General features: G+C 33.7%; 1 protein-coding gene across 2 annotated transcripts in view; it reads left to right on the top strand.

Annotated features, from left to right (window-relative positions):
• The first annotated feature begins 236 nt into the window (after positions 1-236).
• Stk17b (serine/threonine kinase 17b) overlaps positions 237-23,735 on the top strand; it is a 32,199-nt gene continuing 8,700 nt past the window's right edge. Inside the window, exons 1-6 of one of the 2 annotated variants that reach the window (XM_076865794.2) lie at positions 237-549; positions 10,100-10,265; positions 16,135-16,347; positions 19,773-19,917; positions 21,733-21,859; positions 23,158-23,206. In XM_076865794.2, the coding sequence (XP_076721909.1) occupies positions 10,144-10,265; positions 16,135-16,347; positions 19,773-19,917; positions 21,733-21,859; positions 23,158-23,206 (656 nt within the window). In that variant the 5' untranslated portion in view covers positions 237-549; positions 10,100-10,143. The remainder of the gene's footprint in view (positions 550-10,099; positions 10,266-16,134; positions 16,348-19,772; positions 19,918-21,732; positions 21,860-23,157; positions 23,207-23,735) is intronic. The other variant, XM_076865793.2, reaches the window with a different exon arrangement.

The following is a 23,735-nucleotide window of genomic DNA, read 5'->3' on the forward strand; positions in this document are numbered from 1 at the left end:
TCCGGGGCTGCAGACACACAAGCTCAACACCTGCTTGTAAGGCCGCCCAGCCACAGGGCTGTCGGGTGCGGGCCACGCCCTCTCACCGCTGGGTCCCGCCCCTCAGCACGCGCCGCTGGCTGGCTGGCGCCCCGCCCGTCACATGGCAGCCCCACCCTCCGCGCACGCTCCGGTTGGCTCTCCCGACCCAGGGGGTGGGATCTAGCAAACTGCTCTGTCCCAGACGCTGCTGCAGTTTTCAAACCTCAACTGTAAACTTGGGTCCTCTTCTTCACCACCGTCGCCGCGAGTCACTTCGAAGGGGACCAGTTCACAAGTGTTGACCTCTGTCTGGAATAGTAAGCGTGGACTCTGCCAAGTTCCGAGTTACCCGGCGCCTCACCTGGCTAGAGCTGGAGAACGCGTCCAGTTGCGGCCACCCGCGTGGAGCGGGACGGGAGCCCAGGGACCGGAGCCCCCTCCAAGGGGGCAGCCTGGAGAGAACCTGCTGCGTCCGGAGCGGTCAGTGTACTGCGCCTCGCGGGTCCGAGGTCCAGCCGGGATTGGGGGGTGAGCTAAGATTGCGACTCCGAACCCCTGAATCGGTTCAGAGACCCCGGAGCGGGTCGGGACTCTGGAGGGGTCCCAGCGTTGTGGCCGGGGGTCTTGGGTCTTCCTGGAATCCGGCCTTGCGGAGATGGGCTCTGAACTGCCGCCCCTCGCCCCGCGCTGGCCCCGCCGCTACGGGCCCCTCTCCGCAGTCGGGCTGGTGTCCTGTGGCAGTTTGCAGCGAGTGCTCCCCGGGGGGCGGCCGGGTCCTCTGACCCGCTTCCCAATCCCGGGGGCACTTGTGCGTGTGGTCAGCCTGCCCCCCCCCTCCCACCGCCACCACGGCCCCTCGGGGGTCTCCACGCGGCGGGCCCACCCGCGCCCCTTCCGCGTCCCGTTGACGTGGTCCTCCGAATTCTCCTCGAGTTCCCTTCGTGGTGTCAGCACAGGACGTGTTCATGTCTGCGCTGGGGGACACGTCATGTCCACAGCTGTCTGTCGTGAGGAGAAAGTTTGTGCTCATCTGTGGGGCATTTTCAGTCATCGCTTGTGAACAATTTTTTAAAATCAGTGAATAGAGGACAAGAAGAACTGCAGCTGTTTCAGTTACTTTTCAGTAATCAGCTCTTACTTGAATGCCCTGGAAACCACTTTGTGTACAAGACCAATCCTTAAACTGTACATCTACTGGACGGCCACGATTTTGACATTTACCCAGGCTCTTTGTTTTATTGTAGGTAAAAGCGCTTCATTTGCATTCCCTCAGAGGACTAGATAAATGGAGACAAAGTTGAAAGAAACTTTATTGCCAGCTGGTAGCTGGTATTAGATTTTCCTGTCTATCTGTATTGGGACTAGAGACACTCAGGCATGACTTTGCATTTTGAAATTAAGAAGAAAAATGCTTTTAAAGAGTCCAACCATAATACTGATCAGATTTCAATAATATTTGAATACATCAGGTCTTTGTATCACATTCACCAATTGTTTAGCAGAGGTGATGTTTACATCCATGGTAATAATGAATGATTAGGTGAATCTTGCAGGGATGTATGATATGGTGTGGTCTGTCAAGTCTATACGAATGTATGTGCTGAAACGCAGAGTCTGTAGAACTGACTGGGCAAGTCGTGTATGTAACCTGGCATTTTGAACCCAGGAGCACAGTTTTATTACAGGAAAAGATAATTTCTCATAGGTCCAGCATTCTGCAGTTTTATGGTAAACTGTCTAGAAGTAGTTTTCAGCAACTTCTCAATGTGTGTTTTATAAATATTAAACCACACATATATAAAGTTGTATATTTTTAAAAAGGCATCTGAGCAGATGCGGAATTTTTAAGGAAATTTCTAATACTTAATAATTGGAGTTTTTAATAGCTGCTTTATTTTTAAGATGCACATTGTGCATGTTAGGTTATTTTTCTAAAATATTACAGTAAAATATGTTTACTTGCATGGTGATATGTTTGAGTTATAATAAAAGCAAAGTTTCTGTAATTGTTTGGAAATCATTTTAGTGTGTGGATAGAATAATTTCAGTTTCTCTTGAGATTATTGTATAGTGAATTACAAGTTGGTTAAGATAGAATCAGTTTTTAGGAAAGTGGAGACTTAACTGATCACTGTCTGCATATTAATAACAAATTTGAAGAGACAAATTTGACAGATATTTGTAGCAGATATTTCTAATCAAACAATTTTATTTTTAAGCTTACACTGACAGTATTTTACTAGTAAACATTTAAACATAATTTTGGAAACTTTGTTTTGAAGCTGTTTACAATTAAAAGGGAGAATTTCCTTATCAAAATTTCTGTTTTAATCCTGAAGACTCAATTTAAAACCCAAAATCAATTAAATCAAATACTGATTCATTCACTTAGTCTTGAAATTATTTCAAAAATTCACGTGTGGTATATTGTAGTGCACATTTCCTGTATGTAAAATTGGCAGATGAGAACAGTGCTCTTGACCTAACTACTATTTTTGTGGTGCCCAGAATCAAACCCAGGACCTTGTTCATGTTCAGCAAATAGCTCTGCCACTGAGCTGCATCCCTATCCCTTGACCCTGACCTACTACTTTTAAAAGTTTTTTGATTGATTCTTGGTTGTTTTTGTTTGCTTTTGTTTTTAGAATTCTTTTGAATTTATTGTATCACAAACATCAATAGTCATTTAAGTATTACCTTTCTATTTGGAAGAACTTATTCTGTTGCTTTCATTTTTCATAATATGGAGGACAAAATTCAGTGGTTTTATTTTTAAGTAGTTTATTTTTATCTACATATGTTGTAATGTTGAAATTTTCAAGGCATACTTTGTTAAATTTTTTCTTTATTTATCCTTTTCCCAAAAATATTTAACTCAAACTTCACTGCTTTTTAAAGCATGAAGTCAATTTCTTTTAATATTTATGTGCAACATGTCTTGGTTCATCCCTTACCCTTTTCAACTGCTCCAAAAGGGGGCGTTAGTTATGCATTAAGCATTGAAGAATTTAAGCAGTGAGATAGTAATTGCCTCTTTAATCCTTAAAGGATCAGATTCCATTTTGCATTCTGATGGTTACTGAATAAACAGTACTTCAGTGATGCCGTTGAGTAAACAGTAATTTATTTTACAACAGAAACCTAATTTTCCATTTGATGAATGACAAGCACTATGTTTGTTGGCCCACTCTATTTCCGTTTTTTTTTTTTTTTTCAATGTCTTATCCTAGTTTACAATTATAGGATTTAATTCTTTTTCTGAAGGTGGGAAGAGACAGCATCAGGCCTTACTGTCTTGGCATGGTGTCAGGCCTGCCTCCGGTTGTTCCCTGGGATTTCAGCCCTTGGATAGTATATACTAGATTGGTTGGACTAGAGTCAGTCTAGTTGGTTTTCCATTGTGATTTTCAGGAGATTAAATTCTTGAATTCTACTTTGTGTTCAATAGTTAAAAGCAAAAACAACAACCTGTTACTAGAATACATATAAGGCTTCCTTGAAATTGAAAACCATTATCATTTCATCCTTCAAACAATGCATTTACTGCCAATCTAAGGCTAATTAAAAATGGATCCTCTGCCATACAGCAGAAAGTTCTGCCTTTACTTTTGATGGATGCTATGTAATTAAATTGCCAGGTTCCTCTTTTTCCTAGGAACAACTGGGTTTCAGTAAACTCCCATGTAGACAGGAGGAGTTGGTTCCCTGAAATCTTGTGGTTTGCCTTGCTTTCCATTGCCTTTCAGATTTACTTCACAAAAATTAAGATTTATCACTCTTTGATAGCACAAGTGTCTGAATTTACTGATTGAAGTATTTCTTAAACTATTGATGTTCTTAGCTGAAGTAGTTATTTACATAAAAACAGGGAGTCACATAGTTGGGAAAGACTGATAGATAGGAAATAAATGCTCTGTTGGCATCATATTGCAGTATATGATATAAATAATTTTATGGATATCCTGTTTTGGCCTGAAATTCTCTAATAGCAATTTTAATGTTTCTTATTTTATTTGGTTAAACACTAAATTAAGCAAAGATGAGCTGTGTTTGCATCTCCAGTACTAATTTCAGGATAGATCGCAACCCCTGAAAATATGAGATGTACTTAAAATTTCATTCTGCTATATTTTATATTTATAATTCATATAATTCTATTGATCAAACATTTTTAAAAATTCCCACCAGGTACCAGACACCACCTGGTAATGTCTATTTGCTTAGGCACAGAAATAAAAGGTTGTTGTCCCTTTAGACACTAAACATAATTGCAGTCTAAGGTGTTAAGAGGTTAAGGAGTATGCCAAGGTCTTCTTATTTGAGGCATAAAGAAAAGACATTTAAATCAACCTGTGGATTTTTAGGCAAAGTGTCCTGGGAGGAGTATGGTTAAAAAGAATTAGTCATTTAAGGAAATGTAGAAAGGGAGTTTCAGGCAGAGAAGTATAATCCAATTGGAGAGGGGAAAAAAAACGAGATTGGAGTGCAGCAGGAAACAATGGCAGTATATACTTGGCTTCAAGAGCCTTGAGTGTTATTGTATAAGGGTTTTAGCTTATAGATACTGAGCAGCTAATGAAGGAATCAAAGCAGACAATTTAATTCTCTAGATGTTTTTATTGTATATTGCAAATTTTATTTTCATAAAACTTTGTTATTCGATAACTTTGAAGTGATTTTCATGATGAGAATTTTTTAAATAGAGCTGTTTAGAGGTTTATGATGGATTGTTTGTCTTGCCTTTGATCACATCATATTTGCTTTCTCCATTCAAATAAGACTTAGATCAAACTTAACATGTCTTCATGTTTCTTTCTTTACCAATCCATATCTTCATTCTTATTGTAACTATTGTGGTGGGAATTAATGAAAAAAATCTTTTGAAAATAAGTGTGAAGCACCATTATTAATAGTAGAGCTGTATAATTAAAATCTTAATTGTATCTTACCTTCTTTTACCCTTTTATGGTAAAAAAAAAAGCACTCGTTATGTCTATAATTGTGTACAGACACAAAATTTATTAAATGTCCCTTCAGATTTAAATTAGTAGAGCCTGATAAAATGTTATGAAATGGATTTCAAATGGAGTAAAACATATTGCTAATTAAAATCAGTTATAGAATCTATGAACTGTGGTAAAAGACAAGAAAATGTGGATTATTTGTTGAAATTGAGAGAATTTGATGGGGGAATTTAGAAGATGTAAAAGCTGATAGTTTTGGGGTGTCTTATATGAAGGGCAGCCAGATATTTTTGAAAGGTTTGGAAGACAGAGATGACATTCATGCTTCACTATATGCAAAACTGGCCAAAGGAGGAGAAATGGAAAAATATCTAGGCTGTGACAACTGGTTCAAGACAAGTAAATAGAAGGAAGATGAACTTAAGAAATGGAATTCAGATACTTAAAGCAATTTGTGTATCTTAGCAATAAGTAGATGAGTTGAGCATTCAGTTTTCAGAAATGTGCTTTCTTTTTCTGAGACATAGCTTGTGTTCCAGCATATTCAGAGGCAGAGTGAAGTGTATCACAATACCCCAAATGCTTTTTGTATTGACACTTATTTAAAAAACTGCTCTTGCCCAACACTGTTTTCAGCTACATCTGTAGTCATACAAATGCCTGTAACATATTCATCTATTATAATAACCAGTAGTACATATAAGTGCTAAGAATCTGTTAGGGTAAAAAATTAAACACACACACATCTAGTTTTAGGAAATTTGGTTAAGTAGATTGATTAATAATTACTATTTAAATTATCATTACTAGTTTTAATCACAAAAATTTATCTAAGCTCATTTTTCTCCTAATATAACTAAAAATAATAGGATTTGTCAAACTTAATTTCATCAGTATATTTGGATATCACATTTTGAGTTTGTTTTTTGGGGGTCTCAGGATAAGTCTGAATTTTCATAAGTAATATTCTTAATAAATTCAAGGGTCTCAAGATTACCAGTTGTGATTCATATTCATTTTATAGAATAATAGCTATCAGTTCATTCAAAATTTACTCAGTGTTTTTTTCTGGGCAGTCTTGCTTAGAGCATAGACACTAAATTCTCGTATGGACTCTGCATGAGTCCCTATCTAAGATTTAGATAACAAATACCATTAGCTACTTGTCAATGCAGGAAAAAGTAGAGGTCTTTAAGAACCCAATATATGATGGCTCTGTAGGCTATGTAAACCTTTACTATGGAAGTAGACACCTTTTGGTGTTACAAATGGGTAAGATGCTGCATTTGTCTGTTGATATATTCACAGCAATCTTTTTTTTTTCATAAGGAAGAATTTATCACTTAAATTATTGAGTTAAGTATTAATGTTTTAGTTTTAAAACATATTCACTCTTATATAATGTGAAGAGAGTCATAGCCATCTTTTTTTACCCAAAAGTATCTTTTTATTGATTATTAAGGTAGTATAAGTGTAGATAATTTAAACATAGGAAATTATAAATACTGCTCATAATCTCACCAAAGATAACCACTATAATATTGTGCCTTAGTTTTCCAATGTTCTTCTGTTTGCATTTATATTTTACGTATAGATTTATATTATATATAAAATTTTCTATCTTTATTTTTTCACTTAATGGGTTAATAGTCTTTGAAAGCACACTTTTTGTTGAACGTATAATATTCTATTTTGGTTTACTTAACTATTTTCTTATTAACTGGACTTTGTTGTTCATGAGTTTAAACTTCTGAAGCATTTTTTTGCTATTATAAGTCATGCTTAATTGAACACAAATATTTGACTACATCTAAAACCATATTGTCAACATAAGGTAAACCTCCTAGAAGCTAGAATCTAGATGAGACAAAAATCTAGAATCAAGAACCAGTGCTACTCTTGTTTCTGTGATTGAATTTGTCATGTTCTTCTTTGATGAATAGTATTGGGAATGTAGCCCAAATATATCCATAACACAGTCATTTCCTTTTTTTTTCTATATATGTTTGTATGATGTAAGTGTGGCTATAAGGATATGTAGGACTTTTCATTTAGGTGTAAAATTCTAAGAGCCCAAAGACAATCTGGAGAAAGAAAAGAAAAGCCTAAACTGATTGAGCACAGAAATTGATACTCATTTTAACTTTTCAGAGAATGATATGTGACCAATAAAACTGAGTGTCACAACTATGATGATACAAAATAGTTAGTCAAAGCATCAGATAAGCTGGGCACAGTGGCACACACCTGTAATCCCAACAGCTGAGAAGGCTGAGAAGGAGGATCGTGAGTTCAAAGCCAGCCTCAGCAACATAGTGAGGCCTTAAGTAACTCAGAGAGACCCAGTGTCTAAATAAAATACAAAAAAAGGATCTGGGATGTAGCTCAGTGATTAAACAACCCTGGGTTCAATCCTTAGTACAAAAACCAAAATCAAATAAAGAAACAGAAAATAAAAGGAGTTTTAAGTCGAGTTTAGACTAACTTGAGGTGAGAGTTTTGTGTATGGAATCTGTACAGCTGCTCAACAATGGCAAGGAACTATGTAGAGAATATCTTTATGTAGAATGTTATTTTTTTCTAATGGAACAGTCAAAATATGCTATCATTGCTATCACAAAGCAATGTCATTCCATAGGATTTCATCATATTTTGATTTTCATTTTTAGAGCTTTTTAATGCAAGCTTTTTAATGCAAGATATTATCATCCATTGTTTTGAAGGGGTATAGGAATTGAACTCAGGGGTGCTTTAATACTAGGTTATGTCTCCAGCTCCCCGCTCTTTTTAAAAATTTTGATACACTAAGTTGCCCAGGCCAAACTTGAACTTGTGACCCTCCTGTCTCAGCCTCCTACGTCACTGGGTATCATCCATACATTAGAGGCAGCAGAATTGAAGTTTTCCTTACTAGTAATCAGGGAAATGCAAAACAGATCACAGTAAAATTCCATTTCACCTTCATCATACTAGAATAGCCCAAAGTCTGGTGGGATAAGTAATGTCAAGGTAATGATAAATCCTCCCATCCAGTGCCAGTGGAAGAATGAACTTGGGAATGAAAAAAAGAGATTTTTGTCTTATGATATTTTATTTAATTTAAATGAAATATGGCCACATAATTAGATTGAAAAGAACAGCATTTATTGTGGTATTTGTTTCCCTGCCTCCATATTTGAAGTACTTCTTTCTATCTTTTTTAATAGCTACGTTGCTATATGTTGGGTGACTTAAACAAGTGGAAATTTGTTTTCTCTTAATTCTTGGGACTAGAATTTTGAGATCAAGGTGTTGCTTTCCTTGGCTCATAGGTGGCTGTCTTCTCCTGTGTATTCACATAGTCTTCACATGTGTTTATATTTTAATCTCTTTTTCTCATAAGGACACTGGTCATATTGGAGTAGGTCCCATCTTAATGACATAATTAGTACCTGAAAAGGCTCTATCTCCAAAGTGACAGTGTGATGTACTAGAGCTGAGTATTTCAGCCTATGAATTTGAGAAGGACATACATAGTTCATCCTGTAGTAGTAGCTGCTCTGACGTTAACATGGTTAATCCTCCTGAAATCATATTGAAATTTAATTCCCATTGTGGACTATTAAGAAGGTGAGAACTTTCTCAGCTATGGGGTTTAGAGGTAGAGTTGTTGGGAAGTGATTAAGTTTACATAAACTCATTAGGGTGAGCCCCCCCCCCCAGGATTAAATCCTGTGGCTTTTTAAGAATAGATCAGGCACACATGCACACTCATTATTCCCTGTCTCTCAACATGTGATATTCTGTGCGTTTCAGGACTCTGCTAGCAAGAAAACTATCACCAAATGAAGCCTTGCAACTCCAGAACCATGAACCAAAATAACCTGTTTTCTTTATAAAGGAGACTGCAACAGGAATTTCATTATAATAATGAAAAATGAATTAAAGGAGCAAAGTTACAAAAAATTAATTAAGGTCTTATAGCTGTTATGATGGATAATTCAGACCCTGATGTTATTAAACCCAAAAGTTATTTTCAGAAAGCTGCATTAGTGTCCTTAGATTTCTAGAGATATACCCTCAAACTAGTTACTTTTTCCCCCTCAAAGACTAAGGAATTTATAGAGAATAATTTACCGACTTGAAAATAAAATCAAGAAGAGAAAATACAGAACTGAAAGATTGAACTCTAAGCACACTGCCTGTTTTCTAAGTATTTGAATATAGGAAAATAAAGGACAGTAGATGTAAAGCAGGAAATAAGGGGTAGTGGGATATGATAGAGAATGAACAAAAAAGTCTCAGGGTTTGTTATAGGAAAGAGCGAGAAGAATAATACTTTTTCTTTTATTAAGCATGCATAGCAGAAAGTCAGAAGTATCTTGAAATATATAGTCTGCTCTTATTATATGAATTTCATCATTACAAAATGGTAGTTTTGATGTTAAAACTGGATACACGTAAATGTCAAAAAAGTTCCAAATAATCATGAACTTCAGATATGATTAAGACTCCAGAATAAGGCTTTATTTGTGATCATTCACTCATTGCTGTTACACATGGCAATCTCTGTGCCAGGTTCTGACAAAGGAGAGACTCTAAAATGGAGAGTTTCTGGATTCGGTTTTGGAATGTAGTCAATCCACAAAACAAGTTCCATTTCTTGTAGTCATTCATAGATCAGTAATATAAGTCACAATATCTGTACATTAGATCAAACTTATTTGGCCAGGTGAAATTAAAATGAATAATCGTTACCTTGTGTTAAATTACCTAGTTGTATGAAAGGTATAACTTCAAAGAATTAGAGTTTAAAATGAAACAAAATGATTGCTTTTATTACAGTTTTATGATAAATTTTTTTTAAAAAAAGAAGTTGGAAAGATTTTCATAGTAGTTTTGTTCTGGAATGAAGTCAGTAACTTTATTCAGATGCCATTGAGGTGACACCAATTTATGTGTGTGCTTCTGGTGTTTCCTCCTGTGGGTAGAATGTGCTCTTTAAATTATTTTTTTTTACTTTGACCTATTGCTATATTTGGAGCTGTATAATATAACACACATCCTGTCTGAGATAACATCTTTTTTTTCTTAATTACACTTATATCCTCTCTCTTCTCTTTTTTTTAAAATAGATAATATTAAGTGATTAGAGAAGCATCTCTGGGAGTCAGCTAAGATGTCTCGGAGAAGATTTGATTGTAGAAGTATTTCAGGCTTGTTAACTACAACTCCTCAAACTCCAATGAAAATGGAAAACTTTAATAATTTCTATACACTTACATCTAAAGAGCTTGGAAGGTAAGAATACTATGATGTATATGCTGTTTAAAGTCAAATTTTGCATTTCTGTTTCTGTAGTTCTGTGAAATCATCATCTCTATTACGGTTATTCAGGGTCTCAACTGACTGGAAAATCAAATCTGTAGATGGTTTAGTGACCTTCTATCAAGTGTCACACCTAACTTCAGAGTTCCTATGGGAGTTTTCCCTTTCTTATCTAAGGTCATGAATAGAAAGAGGCTGCATAGTACAGTGGATTGCTGAGTCCAGATCTAGGCTCTGTCATTTCCTAGCTGTGTGAGCTCAATTAAATTACTGGACCTCTTGGTGCCATAGTTTCCTCATCTGAAGAAGGGAGAAAGATACTTGTGTCTATTTTATATTGTTGTTGTAAGGGTTAAATAACTTAATATTTGTAAAGTGCCTCATATAGGGTGGTATAAGTTTTTATTTAATAATTTTTAAAAATTCCTAGGATATTTTAGTTTGTACTTGCCTAAAAAAAGAAATAGGGAGATTCTCCTCCATCACTTTTTTCCTAATTAAATAAAAATAGTTAACATATACCTGAAATATAGTTCTGTATCACAAAGAATGAGTCTTCTATAAGTAAGAGCTTGTATAAATTTTGCCTTGACTTAACCAAGGTGTAAGTTTCTAAATGCCAAGGAGCGACTTGATATTATGAGATCATTTAGTACTACTCTTTTAATATACATGAAATTATAAAAGCTATGCCAAGATATCTATTAAGTATCTTCTGAGCTTTAAATTAAAGGTAATTAATGAAGAGTTGCAAAGTAGTGATTAATTTATATATTCAGTGTGATTTAGTTATGGAGGTAAATGTTTTGGTTTTATTAAAATGGCCTGGTTAGTCAATGTTTGTGTAGATAGATGTATACTAAAATAGTAGGGTCAAATTTTTTCTTTGAAAATCTCAATGTGAAAACAAAAAATTGAACGATTAGAGATGATTCTTTCCATAGTAGTCTTTTTGTAAATTTTTTTTAGTTATAACTGGACACAATACCTTTATTGTATTTATTTTTATATGGTGTTGAGGATCAAATCCAGTGCCTCACACATGCCAAGTGAGCACTCTACCACTGAGCAACAACCCCAGCCCCCATAGTAGTCTTTTAAGATGGAGACACATCTTTGCTTTTTCACTTTTACAGATATTGAATGAAACCTTTTTCAAAATGAAGATGATGAGAATATATTTTTCAAAATAAAGATAAGATCTACCTTGTTAAAGAAAAGAACTCAGTGCAAAAGCACAGTTTATAATTGTATTATACTAATTAATTTTGTATGCAAACTATTTGCGTTTTTTTCTTTTTTAACTGGGCATTGAATCCAGGGATACTCAACCACCAAGTTACATCCCCAGCACTTTTTTTTTTTTTTTTTAATGACAGGTCTTGGTAAGTTGCTTAGCGTCTAACTAAGTTGCTAAGACTGGCTTTTAACTTTCCATTCTTCTTCCTCAGCCTTCCAAGCCACTGGGATTATCAGCATGCACCACCACTGGCTTGGATGTTTTAATGGTATATTAAAAGAGAATTTTAAAGACATTTTAAAATGACTTTGGTAAATCATTTTGTCCTGTCTTTATTTGTCATTGTATCATAGCAAGGAGTGTTTTGTTTTGTTTTCTTCTTCTTTTTTTTTCTTTTATCTTATGTCATAGAATCATTTCATTGAAAAATTTCAGTGGTCTTCTGATAAAAATTTTCTTTTAAATGCCGTAAGCAGTCTTTCCTCTAATTTCCCCCAACAAGCCATTAACCAGCCTCAATTTGAATGCTTCAATTGTCTGTTTCATTTTTGGATACCTTATAGGCATAAAATGTTCTGTTTTCTACTCTGCTAATGTCTACCTAATAGACACTGTTTTCTTTTATAGCTATACATAATGTCCATCCATGTAAAAGTCCTTCAGATATTTGAATATTTCTAACCTTGACAGTTTCCTTAAATGCTTGTCATATGATCTGACTTCCAGACAGCTTTCCTTGATACAGATACCCTCTTCTGAATCACTTTGTAGTGTTCATTTGTCTCTCTTAAAATGAGAGGCTTATGATTGGAAATGGCATCGTAATATCTCACCCTTTAAAGTTTAAGGAGATTGTGTTGAGGAAGCCTAGAAGTTCCCTTAGGAACCTGCTTTCTTCCCTCCATACCTCCTTCCTTTCTTCCTTCCTACTCTGTCCCTCTATTCTGTCTTCCAGCCACCCTTCTTCCAAAAGCTGCATCAAATCTGCCACATGACATTATATAATACATTAGTAGAAGCAGATGAGCTACATGACTTGCCTGCCTTTGTTCTGTATCTAAAGTTGTATGATCTACTTGTTGTATGATTTCCTTTTTCTTATGTGAGAAGATGGACTGTATGTCTCATAGTTTCCTTTTATTATGTTTGGAAACTGCTCTGAACAGGCAATTAGATATTAAATCCTTTAACAGTATGTACAATAAAAGGCATTTAAAAAATTTTTTTTTAAGTTACTGTTTTGATGGGTAAATTTATTTACCTTTATTAAATTAACTTTGCAAAACAAGCTCTTATGGGAACTAGAAAAGTACCTTTTTTTCTGTAAAGGTTTTGGAGAACTTAAACTTTGATGAGGGCAATATCAATAATTCTAAATTGTTTTATAAAAATGAGGTGCCATCATGAGTAAGAATTGTAAACTTGTGTCAGTATGCTTTCTGACATTTTAGAGCAAAAACTCTTGGTAGATTCTGATTAAAGCAAATTCAGATTGCTAATATCTTCTGAAAGAGGCATAATATCATCTTTGTTTAAATTGTTTTGGACTAATGAGTCACATTGATGTATTTAATAAGCAGACCTTGACAAACTAGAAATCATGACTGCTGAGAACTTGCTTAAATTTCTTTTAATATTATAACCAATCTTAATGTATTATACTTTTGTGAAGTGGAAATAAGGATCATAGTCTTGTTTCTACTGAAACTTGCATATTTTATAGTATATAGACATAATTCTAGCATGTGGTGAACTATAATGTTATCTTTCTAAATCCACTGTTTTTTTAAAAATTAATTTTAAGATGTCAGTGAGCAGTCTAAAGGAACATACATAAAAGTTAGTCAAGTATTTGTTACTACTCTCAAAAACCTTGCATTGTTCCTGTTTTTTAAACATGTTGGGTCAGTTTTTTCCACCCTTCCCCCAACCGAGGCAAAGTTTCATAGGGCTTGTGGTTAGAAGGGTGAGGCAGATTCAGAAATAAACGTCAGCTTCCTTTGTGGCTTACCCTCCCCATCCCTTCACATTTTATTGTGTATTCTAGAATGTAGAAGGGTAACTACTAGACCTTTTCGTTGCTGGGAAATCTGGTCAGCCTTGCCTTTTAGGGTATGAATTAAGTATTATTGTTAAGGGTTTTTAAAGTTTTCTTGAGTGTTTCTATTAAATTTGGTACAGTAACATTATATATTGAAAATTATTTTGGAGATTTCTAATAACTAGCATTTTAGAATAAAACACTTGTTTCTCCCCTAAGGATTGAGTTAATTGTAAAAATATTTACCTTATTTCACAGGGTACACACATACACACACTCTTACATATATTCATGTACATATATAAAAATTTTTGGAATCTCCAACTTTAAAAGTGCCTGAGTACAGCATACAGAATAGCACAGTATGTGGCATTCTAGTAGGTATTCATTCAACAATTAAATAAAAGTACTTTGTTCTTTGTTTCTGAGGGAATTTTTCCTCGTGGATATAATCATAAAATTACAGCAAAACTTAATTGCCACTGTTAGTGCTGTAAACTCTTTTTTTCTGATGTATAATTTTCTTGACTAACTTTCTGTTGTCTAAATTTTACAAGATGCATTTCTTTATAAAAAATTTCCTTTCTGTTTTAGACAAGTTTTTGCTTCCAAATCCAAGAATTGGCAGAAGTAAGTTAAACTTCCTAGAAAAAAAAACAAACACACAGCAAAAAACAGAACTATTTTAAAAGGAAGGAATTGTAGTGGTTAGAACAGAAAGTTAGAAATTCACATTCCAGTTTACTTCTTGGCACTCCATTTCCATATGTGACCTTTCGTGAGTCATGTAGTCTTATTCTGACTTAGTTTTGTTCACTGTAAAATTTATAAAACATCAATGTTTCAAATATAAAATTGAAGAATTGATTTATATTTTTGTGTACTTATTGAAATGCTTCATTCAATTTGTGTACCTTTTTCATAAAGTGAGAAAATATTTTGTAGTGAAAATTAAACATCCTCAAATCTTAAAACTGCTTTAAAAAATCAGTTTTGTTACATGGAAACTTGAGGTATATTTTAATAAATGTAAGAGTCAAATAAATTACAGCTTTTTTTTCTTTAATAGCTAGTTTGTTTTCCAGTGCTTTTCATTGGCACCCATTTAGGGGAAATTTTGAGAAGAGTAAAATACAATCAGGCAATTAATTCTACCACCCCATACACACTCTAAAGACCAAGTGTATTAAAAATTGTTTACCTTGCTAAGGTCTTGGGAAGTTTGTTTTGGGGAATTGGCCAAGGGATGTGGAACAAAAATTGTCTCCTGAAAATTTTATTTATACCTAATTTTTTTAGAAACTTTTTTTAGTTGTAGATGGACACAATATTTTTATTATTTATTTATTTTTATGTGGTGCCGAGGATAGAACCCAGGGCCTCACACATGTGAGGCAAACTCTCTACCACTGAGCTACAACCCCAGCCCTACACCTGATTTCTTAGTACCAGAAACTGGAGAGAAATTTGAGGCTCGGAATAATTTTGGATCCTCTAGACTCACAAGACTTATGGAGGGGCTGCAAAGTCTGAAAATTCTCTGGAACTGAGTGTAAACTACCTGTTTAAGAGCATATGTACATTTTTTCTGTGTAGGCAAATGAATCGCTTTTATTTCTCTAAATTGTCTTTCATTCAGGCCTTTGTGAAGCTAAATATTGGATGACTGTATACTTGTAATACATACATATACCAGTAGACATGTTTAAATTTTGGTGTCTTTTAAAATTTTGACTAAGATGCTGAGTACTGATACAGGAGAAAGCCAAAAACACACTCATTTCTAAAATAAGAAATATGTGTTTGTATCTACCTGTTGATTACTGTAAATTTTCATAGTTGAACATGAAATGTCTTTAAATATTCTCCATAGGGTATGTATCTCTGCTATCTGTTAAAGGCATCACAGACCACTGAGCATTAGTAAGAAATATACTGGTAAAACAGCTGACGAATTGCAATTGAAAGTTTCCAACCTTGTTAAAAATCATTTTAAAATGCTAAATTATTACAGTAACAAAATTAAAAGGGCCAAATACCCACTTTTGCATTCATTTTAATTTTTTAGATTTTAAGAAAGGCTATTTTGATTAAGGAGATAATGTGATGCACTATGAAGGGTACAGTTTTTGGAAAAAGACTTAAGTTTAATCTTTATCTTGACCAAGTTAAGTATCTTCTCTGGGGTCTGCAAAACAGAATAACATTGTTATGATTCTTAAACATCATGATTTATGTCAAGTATATGGCATGGAGATGGTATACAAATGAGATTGTCTTTTTGTAGTGATAAAAAATCATATTAATAATGAAGAGTAAATACAATTCTGCCATATCCTGTTATTAAAATTAAAATTTGTCATTTTTTTATGTGATAACACTGTAAATTTCATAAAAATATGTGTGATGTTTGATATAGTTTAGAGAATAGAGACACATTCCTAATGACATGAATATTTGAAACATTTGACTTTAATTTAGAGGTGTAAGAGTGTCTGTAATATATTAACATAGTTCTCTGTGGTAAAATTAAAATTAATTTTCCCTTTTTTTTCCTCCAGAGGAAAATTTGCTGTGGTTAGACAGTGTATATCAAAATCTACTGGCCAAGAATATGCTGCAAAATTTCTGAAAAAGAGAAGACGAGGACAAGACTGTCGAGCAGAGATTTTGCATGAGATTGCTGTTCTTGAATTGGCAAAGTCCTGTCCCCGTGTGATTAATCTTCATGAGGTCTATGAAAATTCAAGTGAGATCATATTGATATTAGAATAGTAAGTATGTACTTCAGGAAATTTAAGTTACCTATTCTAGGATAGGTGACTTGAAATATAAAAAAATAAGAATAATAAAAATATGACAGGAACTTGTAAGGATTCCTTTGATAAAATGTTAGAGAAACATAGTTCATATTCAGATATTTTTCATAAGGGTAAATATATAGCCTTACACAAAAGCACAAAACAGACAGCAAGAAATAAACAAATGTCAATACAATATTTGGGGGATGTGGTAAAATTATACTTTTATTTTTGCTAATGATGTGGAAATTGAGATTTGTTTTTTGTTTTGGAAAACAATGTAATGGGCAAATAGAATTGAAATCATTTATCTGCTTCGTGCATCTACTTGAAAAACACTTCCAAGGAAATCCAAGAAGAACAGAATGGTAAACTGCAGAAGGTAATGACTAGAACATTGTTTTTTAAGAAACCCATTTAGTATGTGTGGAATGCATAACATTATGGTAAGAATTGTAGCCATAAGAAATTATGTTCTTTGTCAGTGAACGCTGAAACAACCAAATATTCAATAATTGATGAGGTAGTGGGAGTGGAAGATGGTTAAAATAGCAGGTTTTACCAATATATCCACATGTGACTCTTAGTGTCTTTATTACATGAAGATCTGACACATTTATTATAAGGATGTAACAAGTATGAATATCTATAACAATTATTAGAAAAGATAACTTTAATGTGTGTTTATTATGCTTTAGATTCTAATAGTTTTAATAAAGTAAATCTACTTTTAGAAGAAAATGTATTGATGACTGTATTAATTCTTTTTAGTAGCTAACTTGCCTCATTGCCTTTTTTGAATTTAAAAGCATATTAGCCTTATTTTAGCTTCTAGTTATCTTAAGGATAAAGAGGTTTATTTGCATATTAATAAAAAATGTGTTTGTACCAGGAAATAGATTTGCCTGGAATCAACTTATAAATGAAATTGCTAATTTTGCAAAATGTTAAGTAGATAAGTATTTCATTTCATAATGAATATCATGTAGATTTTTTTAAAAAAATGATTATTTTTTGGTTTTAGGTGGACACAATATCTTTGTTTTTATGTGGTGCTAAGGATTGAACCCAGTGCCTCGCACATGCTGGGAAAGCACTCTACCTCTGGGCAACAACCCCAGCCCCAAATATCATGTACATTTCCCAGAACACTAACATATCATATTAAGGCATGTTATAGCACCTTCAAAATAAATTTGAATTTTAGTAAATGCCAGAATAGGGGCTGGGGAAATAGCTCAGTTGGTAGAGTGCTTGCCTAGCATGCACAAAGCCCTGGGTTCAATCCCCAGCACCAAAAAAAAAAAGAATGTAAATGCCAGAATACTCCCAATAAGATTTGAGATTTCATACATTTTGTAATTATTTTGTCAGCTGTTTTTAAAATAATTATCACATGCATGACATCTGTATGTTTGAAGTATGTAAAAAGTAGCCAACATTTTTCAAAAATTGTGAAAGGGTGAATATACATGATAATATTGATTATCTTCATAAAGTTTGTCTTCTGGGTGTTCATTTAAACAGCAACAACAAAATACATTAGAAAGTTTTAATACATTTTATGGATAGACGTTGTTTATAATCTGAAAATCATTCAAGTACCCTGTCTAGTAAACTAGCAGAACTGTTACTGATCTCTGTACCTCTGGCTGAAATGTAGCAAGCACTCAGCAAATGGTAAAAAAACTTAATTTTTTACCAAAGTTTAAAAAAAGTTACTTAATTTATTACTAGGGTTTTGGGTTAATTATTTTGCCCACCACTTTTGGAGTGGCAATGTCACATCATGTAATTTGAGTTGATGGTAAAATATGGTCAGACAGTTTTAGTTGTTTTAAAAGATGGCATTATTTTTTATATGGTAAAAATAAAATGGTGGAATCTTTTACTCTAATTATTATTACCAATTCAATTCTGTACTCAAACCATCCTACATACTCATTTTTTTTATTTTACAAAAGTTCAAATCTATAGAAAGATGGAAAACTAGCACAATTGACATTCTTACATGCTTTACTTTGATTCACCAATTTTTGACATCTTGACATGGCAACATTTTGAAAATTGTACATAGCATGATATTTATCCTTTGCATGCTAAAGTACTTATTACAAAGAATAAGGGTAATTGTCTATATGACCAGCACCATTATTAAACACAATAAAGCTAACATTTATTCAGTAGTATCATCTAATAGGCCATACTGAAATTTCTTTGTTTCTAAAATGTCTTATAGACTAACTTTTGTCAGTATAAGATTCATTGAGATTCACCATATATTTCATTGTTGAGCCTCTTCAATAATTTTGTTTATTTTTCATGATATTGACTATTCTGAGGGAAATTTGTCACATGAAATGTCATACATTATGGATTTGTCTATGGCCCCATGATTAGATTATAACATTTTCCTTGGCAAGAAAACCATATAGGTAATGATCTTATTTTTTATTGCTTCACATCAAGTGATATTAATGACAGGTTGTTTTATTATTGGTTTTATTAAATTTGAACTTGGTTATGGTGGAGTCTACTAGCTCTCCATTCATTAACTTTTAATAAAGATGAACTTATTTGGTTTTTAGATTTAAAAAAATATGAATTGCCAATATTGTTTTTATTTTTATTTTATTTTTATTTTTTATTTGTTTTACTTAGTTACACATGACAGTACAATGATCTTGCCTGTACCTTAACTCTGAGTTCTCTATTATAAACAGTAGCATCAATATTCAGATTTTCTTTACCATGTTATCATGAGACATATTAAAGTTAATTTCTGGTGAATTTTCAGGGAGTTTTGGTGGGTGGAATGGGATTAAAGTCAAGAATGTGTGATTGGAACTTTTGTATATGTCTACAGAGCTTTTTTTACAGTGCCGTTAAGAATAATGTGGCAAATATTTGTTGCTTTTCATGTCTCAGACATTGTGATTAATGCTTACAGAGGTGATCTCTTTTAATCCTGTTAATTCATCTGTAAAATGGGAATAATAACATCTTTGTCACATGGTTATCATGACTATCAAAATAGATGCTGTTCATATATACCCAGATCTGTCTTTCTATATGTATGGAGCAGAGCTTATTGTATTAACTACTGTTTTTATTATTTCTATCACAGTAAAGACAGACTATAACATTATTCACTTATAGAGAAATTCAGTTTTATTCATTCAACATTGAAGTATTAGTACCCAGAATTATTTTTGTCATTTATTTTCTTCTTAAAAATTCTCCCTTCCCTGCACTATTCTTAAGAGTGTACACATTTATACACACATACACGCACTAAAGTTTAGATGGCTGTGTCTTTTATTTAACATGTGTACAGTATTTAAAAGTTATTTTTAGGCAAATGATTTTAAAGGCTGTATTATTTGAATTTTTTTCAGTGCTGCGGGTGGAGAAATTTTTAACCTGTGTTTACCTGAGTTGGCTGAAATGGTCTCTGAAAATGATGTTATCAGACTCATTAAACAAATACTTGAAGGAGTTTATTATCTACATCAGAATAATATTGTACACCTTGATTTAAAGGTAAGGTAAAGTGATTTAAAGGAATGCAAAGCCTGTGTTCCTTTGTTGCTTTTGATGTGCAGAATTTTAAGTTAGTTTTGATCAGAAACAAGTCACATTTAGCCTGTGCTGTGTGCATTCTTTGCCTACCTACATGCTACATGGACCTCATTTTGTATTGGCAGGCAGGAGAAGACTGTACATGTGAGCAGCTAATCACTGAGCTCTTAAAATGCATCATTCTTATGTTATAATCCTACAATCATTCTATTCTATCCCTCTCTTAGAGCCACACCCTGGACCGTTTCTTAATTTATGAAACTGTCCACCTCTGAAATACTCAATTCTGTTCTCTGTCTCTGAAAATATATTCTTAATAATCCTCATTTCTTTGTTCCCATTATGCTCATTCATTTTTCTCTTGAGGTTTTCAATCTTTTGACTCTTTCCAGATCATTTAGGCTCCTCTTGTAAGCCCTGAAACTTAAGTCTTTCATGTTGTCCTTTTTCTTCCTTTCCTCCATAGTCATCCAAGGACCTGAAAGTCTATCAATCTCTTACTTTCCAAACATTGGACTCTTCTCTACAATCTCCCTGCATGATTCTTTGACTTCTACTACCACTTTATAATAATAATAACGATCCCCAGATCTTGGCCTATAGTACAGGTCTATCTCCTATTTTCCAAATCCCCCCTTTAAAACTGCAATTTGGATACACATGTGAATGTCCCATAGAAACTTTAAAATGTCCATATCTCACACTGGACTTGTCATCTTCCCCTTCTCTTACCCTTTTTAAAAAATAAATATAAAAATAAAAAAGGTCTTCTCTATTGGGTACCCCTGTGGAGGGGGAACAGTTTTAACCATCTAATACCCCCACCATTTCCACTACTGATGAGATATAGGAAAAGAGGAAACATAATAAATACCAGGATACTCAGGCTCCCATGAGCTTCCTATTATTAGATTTATTTTTTCCCCTGCTAAAGACAAACCAAGTATATTACATAGCATCACACAGCACTTGAAGTCATGGATGCCATGTAAGCTTGACTTTATATACCATAAAGCCCAAGATTGACAACAACAGAACTAATTACCCTTACTTTTTCTCCTATGTTGGTATCTTTGATTTAATAATAAACATGAGGTTTTCCCAGAGTTAAAACACTATGATGATTGTACAGACTTTAGGAAAAGTACCTCTACGTCTATATAGATTTTGCTGGTAGCAGAAAATTTTGTCATAAGTCATAATTCTACAATAGTAAAGTTGAGTCACGTGGTCCCAGGAGGCAATAGATGAAGTAAGTGTACCATGAATCTTATTCTCTAAGCTTCAAACCTGGGAACAATCAGACCCAGCTCATCCAGAACCATCAGACTACCTTGAACTACCTTCTCCTAGAAATGTGTGCATGTTCATTCTTTCATGCCTCTTTTTGTGCTATTCTCCAAGCACCTTCTTGCCTGGCACACTCATGCTTATACTTTTAAAACTCAACTTAAGCTTCATCTCTCTTGCATAGCCTTCTTGGACTTTTTTATGGGCAGTATTAGGTATCTTGCCTTATTATTGAGTACTCTGTCTCATAATCAATGTATCAATCTAACTTTCCTTCATACTGAAAAACCTTTTTGAGTACAGTTTTTTACTTTATTCATCATTGAATGTATAGTTCTTCTTAAATAGTAATTCAGTATGTTTTGATGAATGACTCAATGAAATACCTAATAGCTAAGCAATACATTTCACTTGATATATCTTCAATCTGAGATTAATATTCTTTTATTATACATTATTTATCATTTTTTGCTGTGCTTTACTTAGCCACAGAATATATTATTGAGCAGCATATACCCTCTTGGGGACATCAAAATTGTAGATTTTGGAATGTCTAGAAAAATTGGGAATGCATGTGAACTTCGGGAGATCATGGGAACACCAGAATACTTAGGTAAGAATTTTCTTTTTCCTACACCTTTCAAATTTATTAAGTAAATGATACCTCTCTAAAGTTGTATTTTAGAGCATCTAATCCCAGGATTCATTAGGTTCAAGTCTTTTTTTTTTCCTATTATTTATATATGGCAGCGGAATGCATTGCAATTCTTATTACACATCTAGAACACAATTTTTCATACCTCTGGTTGTATACAAAGTATATCCACACCAATTTGTGTCTTCATACATGTACTTTGGATAATAATGATCATCACATTCCACCATCATTAATAAATACACTGAAACTTGGTTGTGACACATTTAAATGAACTGTACTAAATGTAGGGTTATTAAAACATTCACAGGATATTGACTAAGTGTAAAAATTTAATGTTTATGTATAAAGACTTTGTTTGCAAGGAAAAAAGAAATGAGTAAGAGGGGAGTTAGGGAAAAGGAGAAGGGCTTTATTAGCAAGAATGTTAGGCTTTAGAAAACAGTTTTGTTTTGGAGAAGTATAGAGAATTTATTTTGCTCCTTTTTTCTTTTCTTTGAGGGGAAGAGAGCTGGAAATTAAATGCAAATTAGGTTTTTGATAGGTTAAAAGGGATATTTAATCTACTTAAAAATCTGTCATGTCCAAGAAGCATAATTTGCTCATAATGTCATTATAAATGCATATGATCATATTTATCCTGAAAAGATAAATTTAAATTAGTCTAATAAAATGATGAAATTAATTTCTAACAGTAATAAAACTAAAACTTTATTAAAGATTCTCGTTTCTCATATTTTATTTCTTCATAATTGCTTTTTCTGAAATTAATCTTAATGAAACCTTGGTTTTTTTAACTACTAGCTTCCAGTTATTCCCAAGAATATTGTTAACACTTTGAACCATCTGAACCATCTGGTCTTGGGCTGGGAATATAGCTCAGCTGACAGAGTGCTTGCCTTGAATGCACAAGGCCCTGGGTTCAATCCCCAGCACCAAAAAAAACTCCCTCAAATGAACCATCTGGTCTTATAATTTGCTCAACTTTAGCTATGTTTAAATGTGTAATCACAGAATAGCTAAATTCCTGATGATCTTATATCACTCAGATTTTCAAAATTAAATACAGTTCTAATTTAGTATAATATAAAGTAATTTTTGTACCTCTTACTTAATTTTTTAAAATTTTCATTAGTTCTTTTTATTTGTACATGACAGTAGAATCCATCTTGATAAAATTATACAAGCATGGAATATATTTTATTTTTATGTTGTAAAATTTGTTGATCTTAAATTTGACTTTTCTTTTCTCTTAGCACCAGAAATCCTGAACTACGATCCCATTACCACAGCAACAGATATGTGGTAAGATTCTGCTCATTACCTAAATGCCCTCATTGAAAGTTGGGTAATGTATATTCCTGGGTTCTCTGATCCTAAGGATAAATAATAAGGGTTTTTGTCTAGAAGATTTTATTCAAGTATCATTATTACGCCACAGGAGAATATTTACTTGTCTGTCCTTTTAAGATAACACTTAAACTCTGAGCCAAAGGTACAGAAATAAATAGGAAAATTCCTTTAGGGGATGAAGACTCTGGATAATCCACAGTGCAGAGCTACATGTTCTGTAATAGAGGTAAAATGCTCAGAAAGCCTGGATGAAGCAACAGACAAAGTAGTCTTAGGTTCCACCTAACAATGGGAAACACTTCATCTTGGTCTAGAAGAATTAGGTAGAGGTGTTTACCAAGAAAAAGATGAGGTCAGATGCACACACAAGTTTGGTTTTATGAGTGTACATTGATAGGGAATTGGGAGTTTTTGTGGCAAGCACAGAGAGAACATGATGGGGATTAGAACCAGGGGACTTCAGCAAGAGACTGATCTCATA

Source organism: Callospermophilus lateralis, chromosome 9 (genome assembly GCF_048772815.1).
Source record: "Callospermophilus lateralis isolate mCalLat2 chromosome 9, mCalLat2.hap1, whole genome shotgun sequence".
Classification (NCBI taxonomy): Eukaryota; Metazoa; Chordata; class Mammalia; order Rodentia; family Sciuridae; genus Callospermophilus; species Callospermophilus lateralis.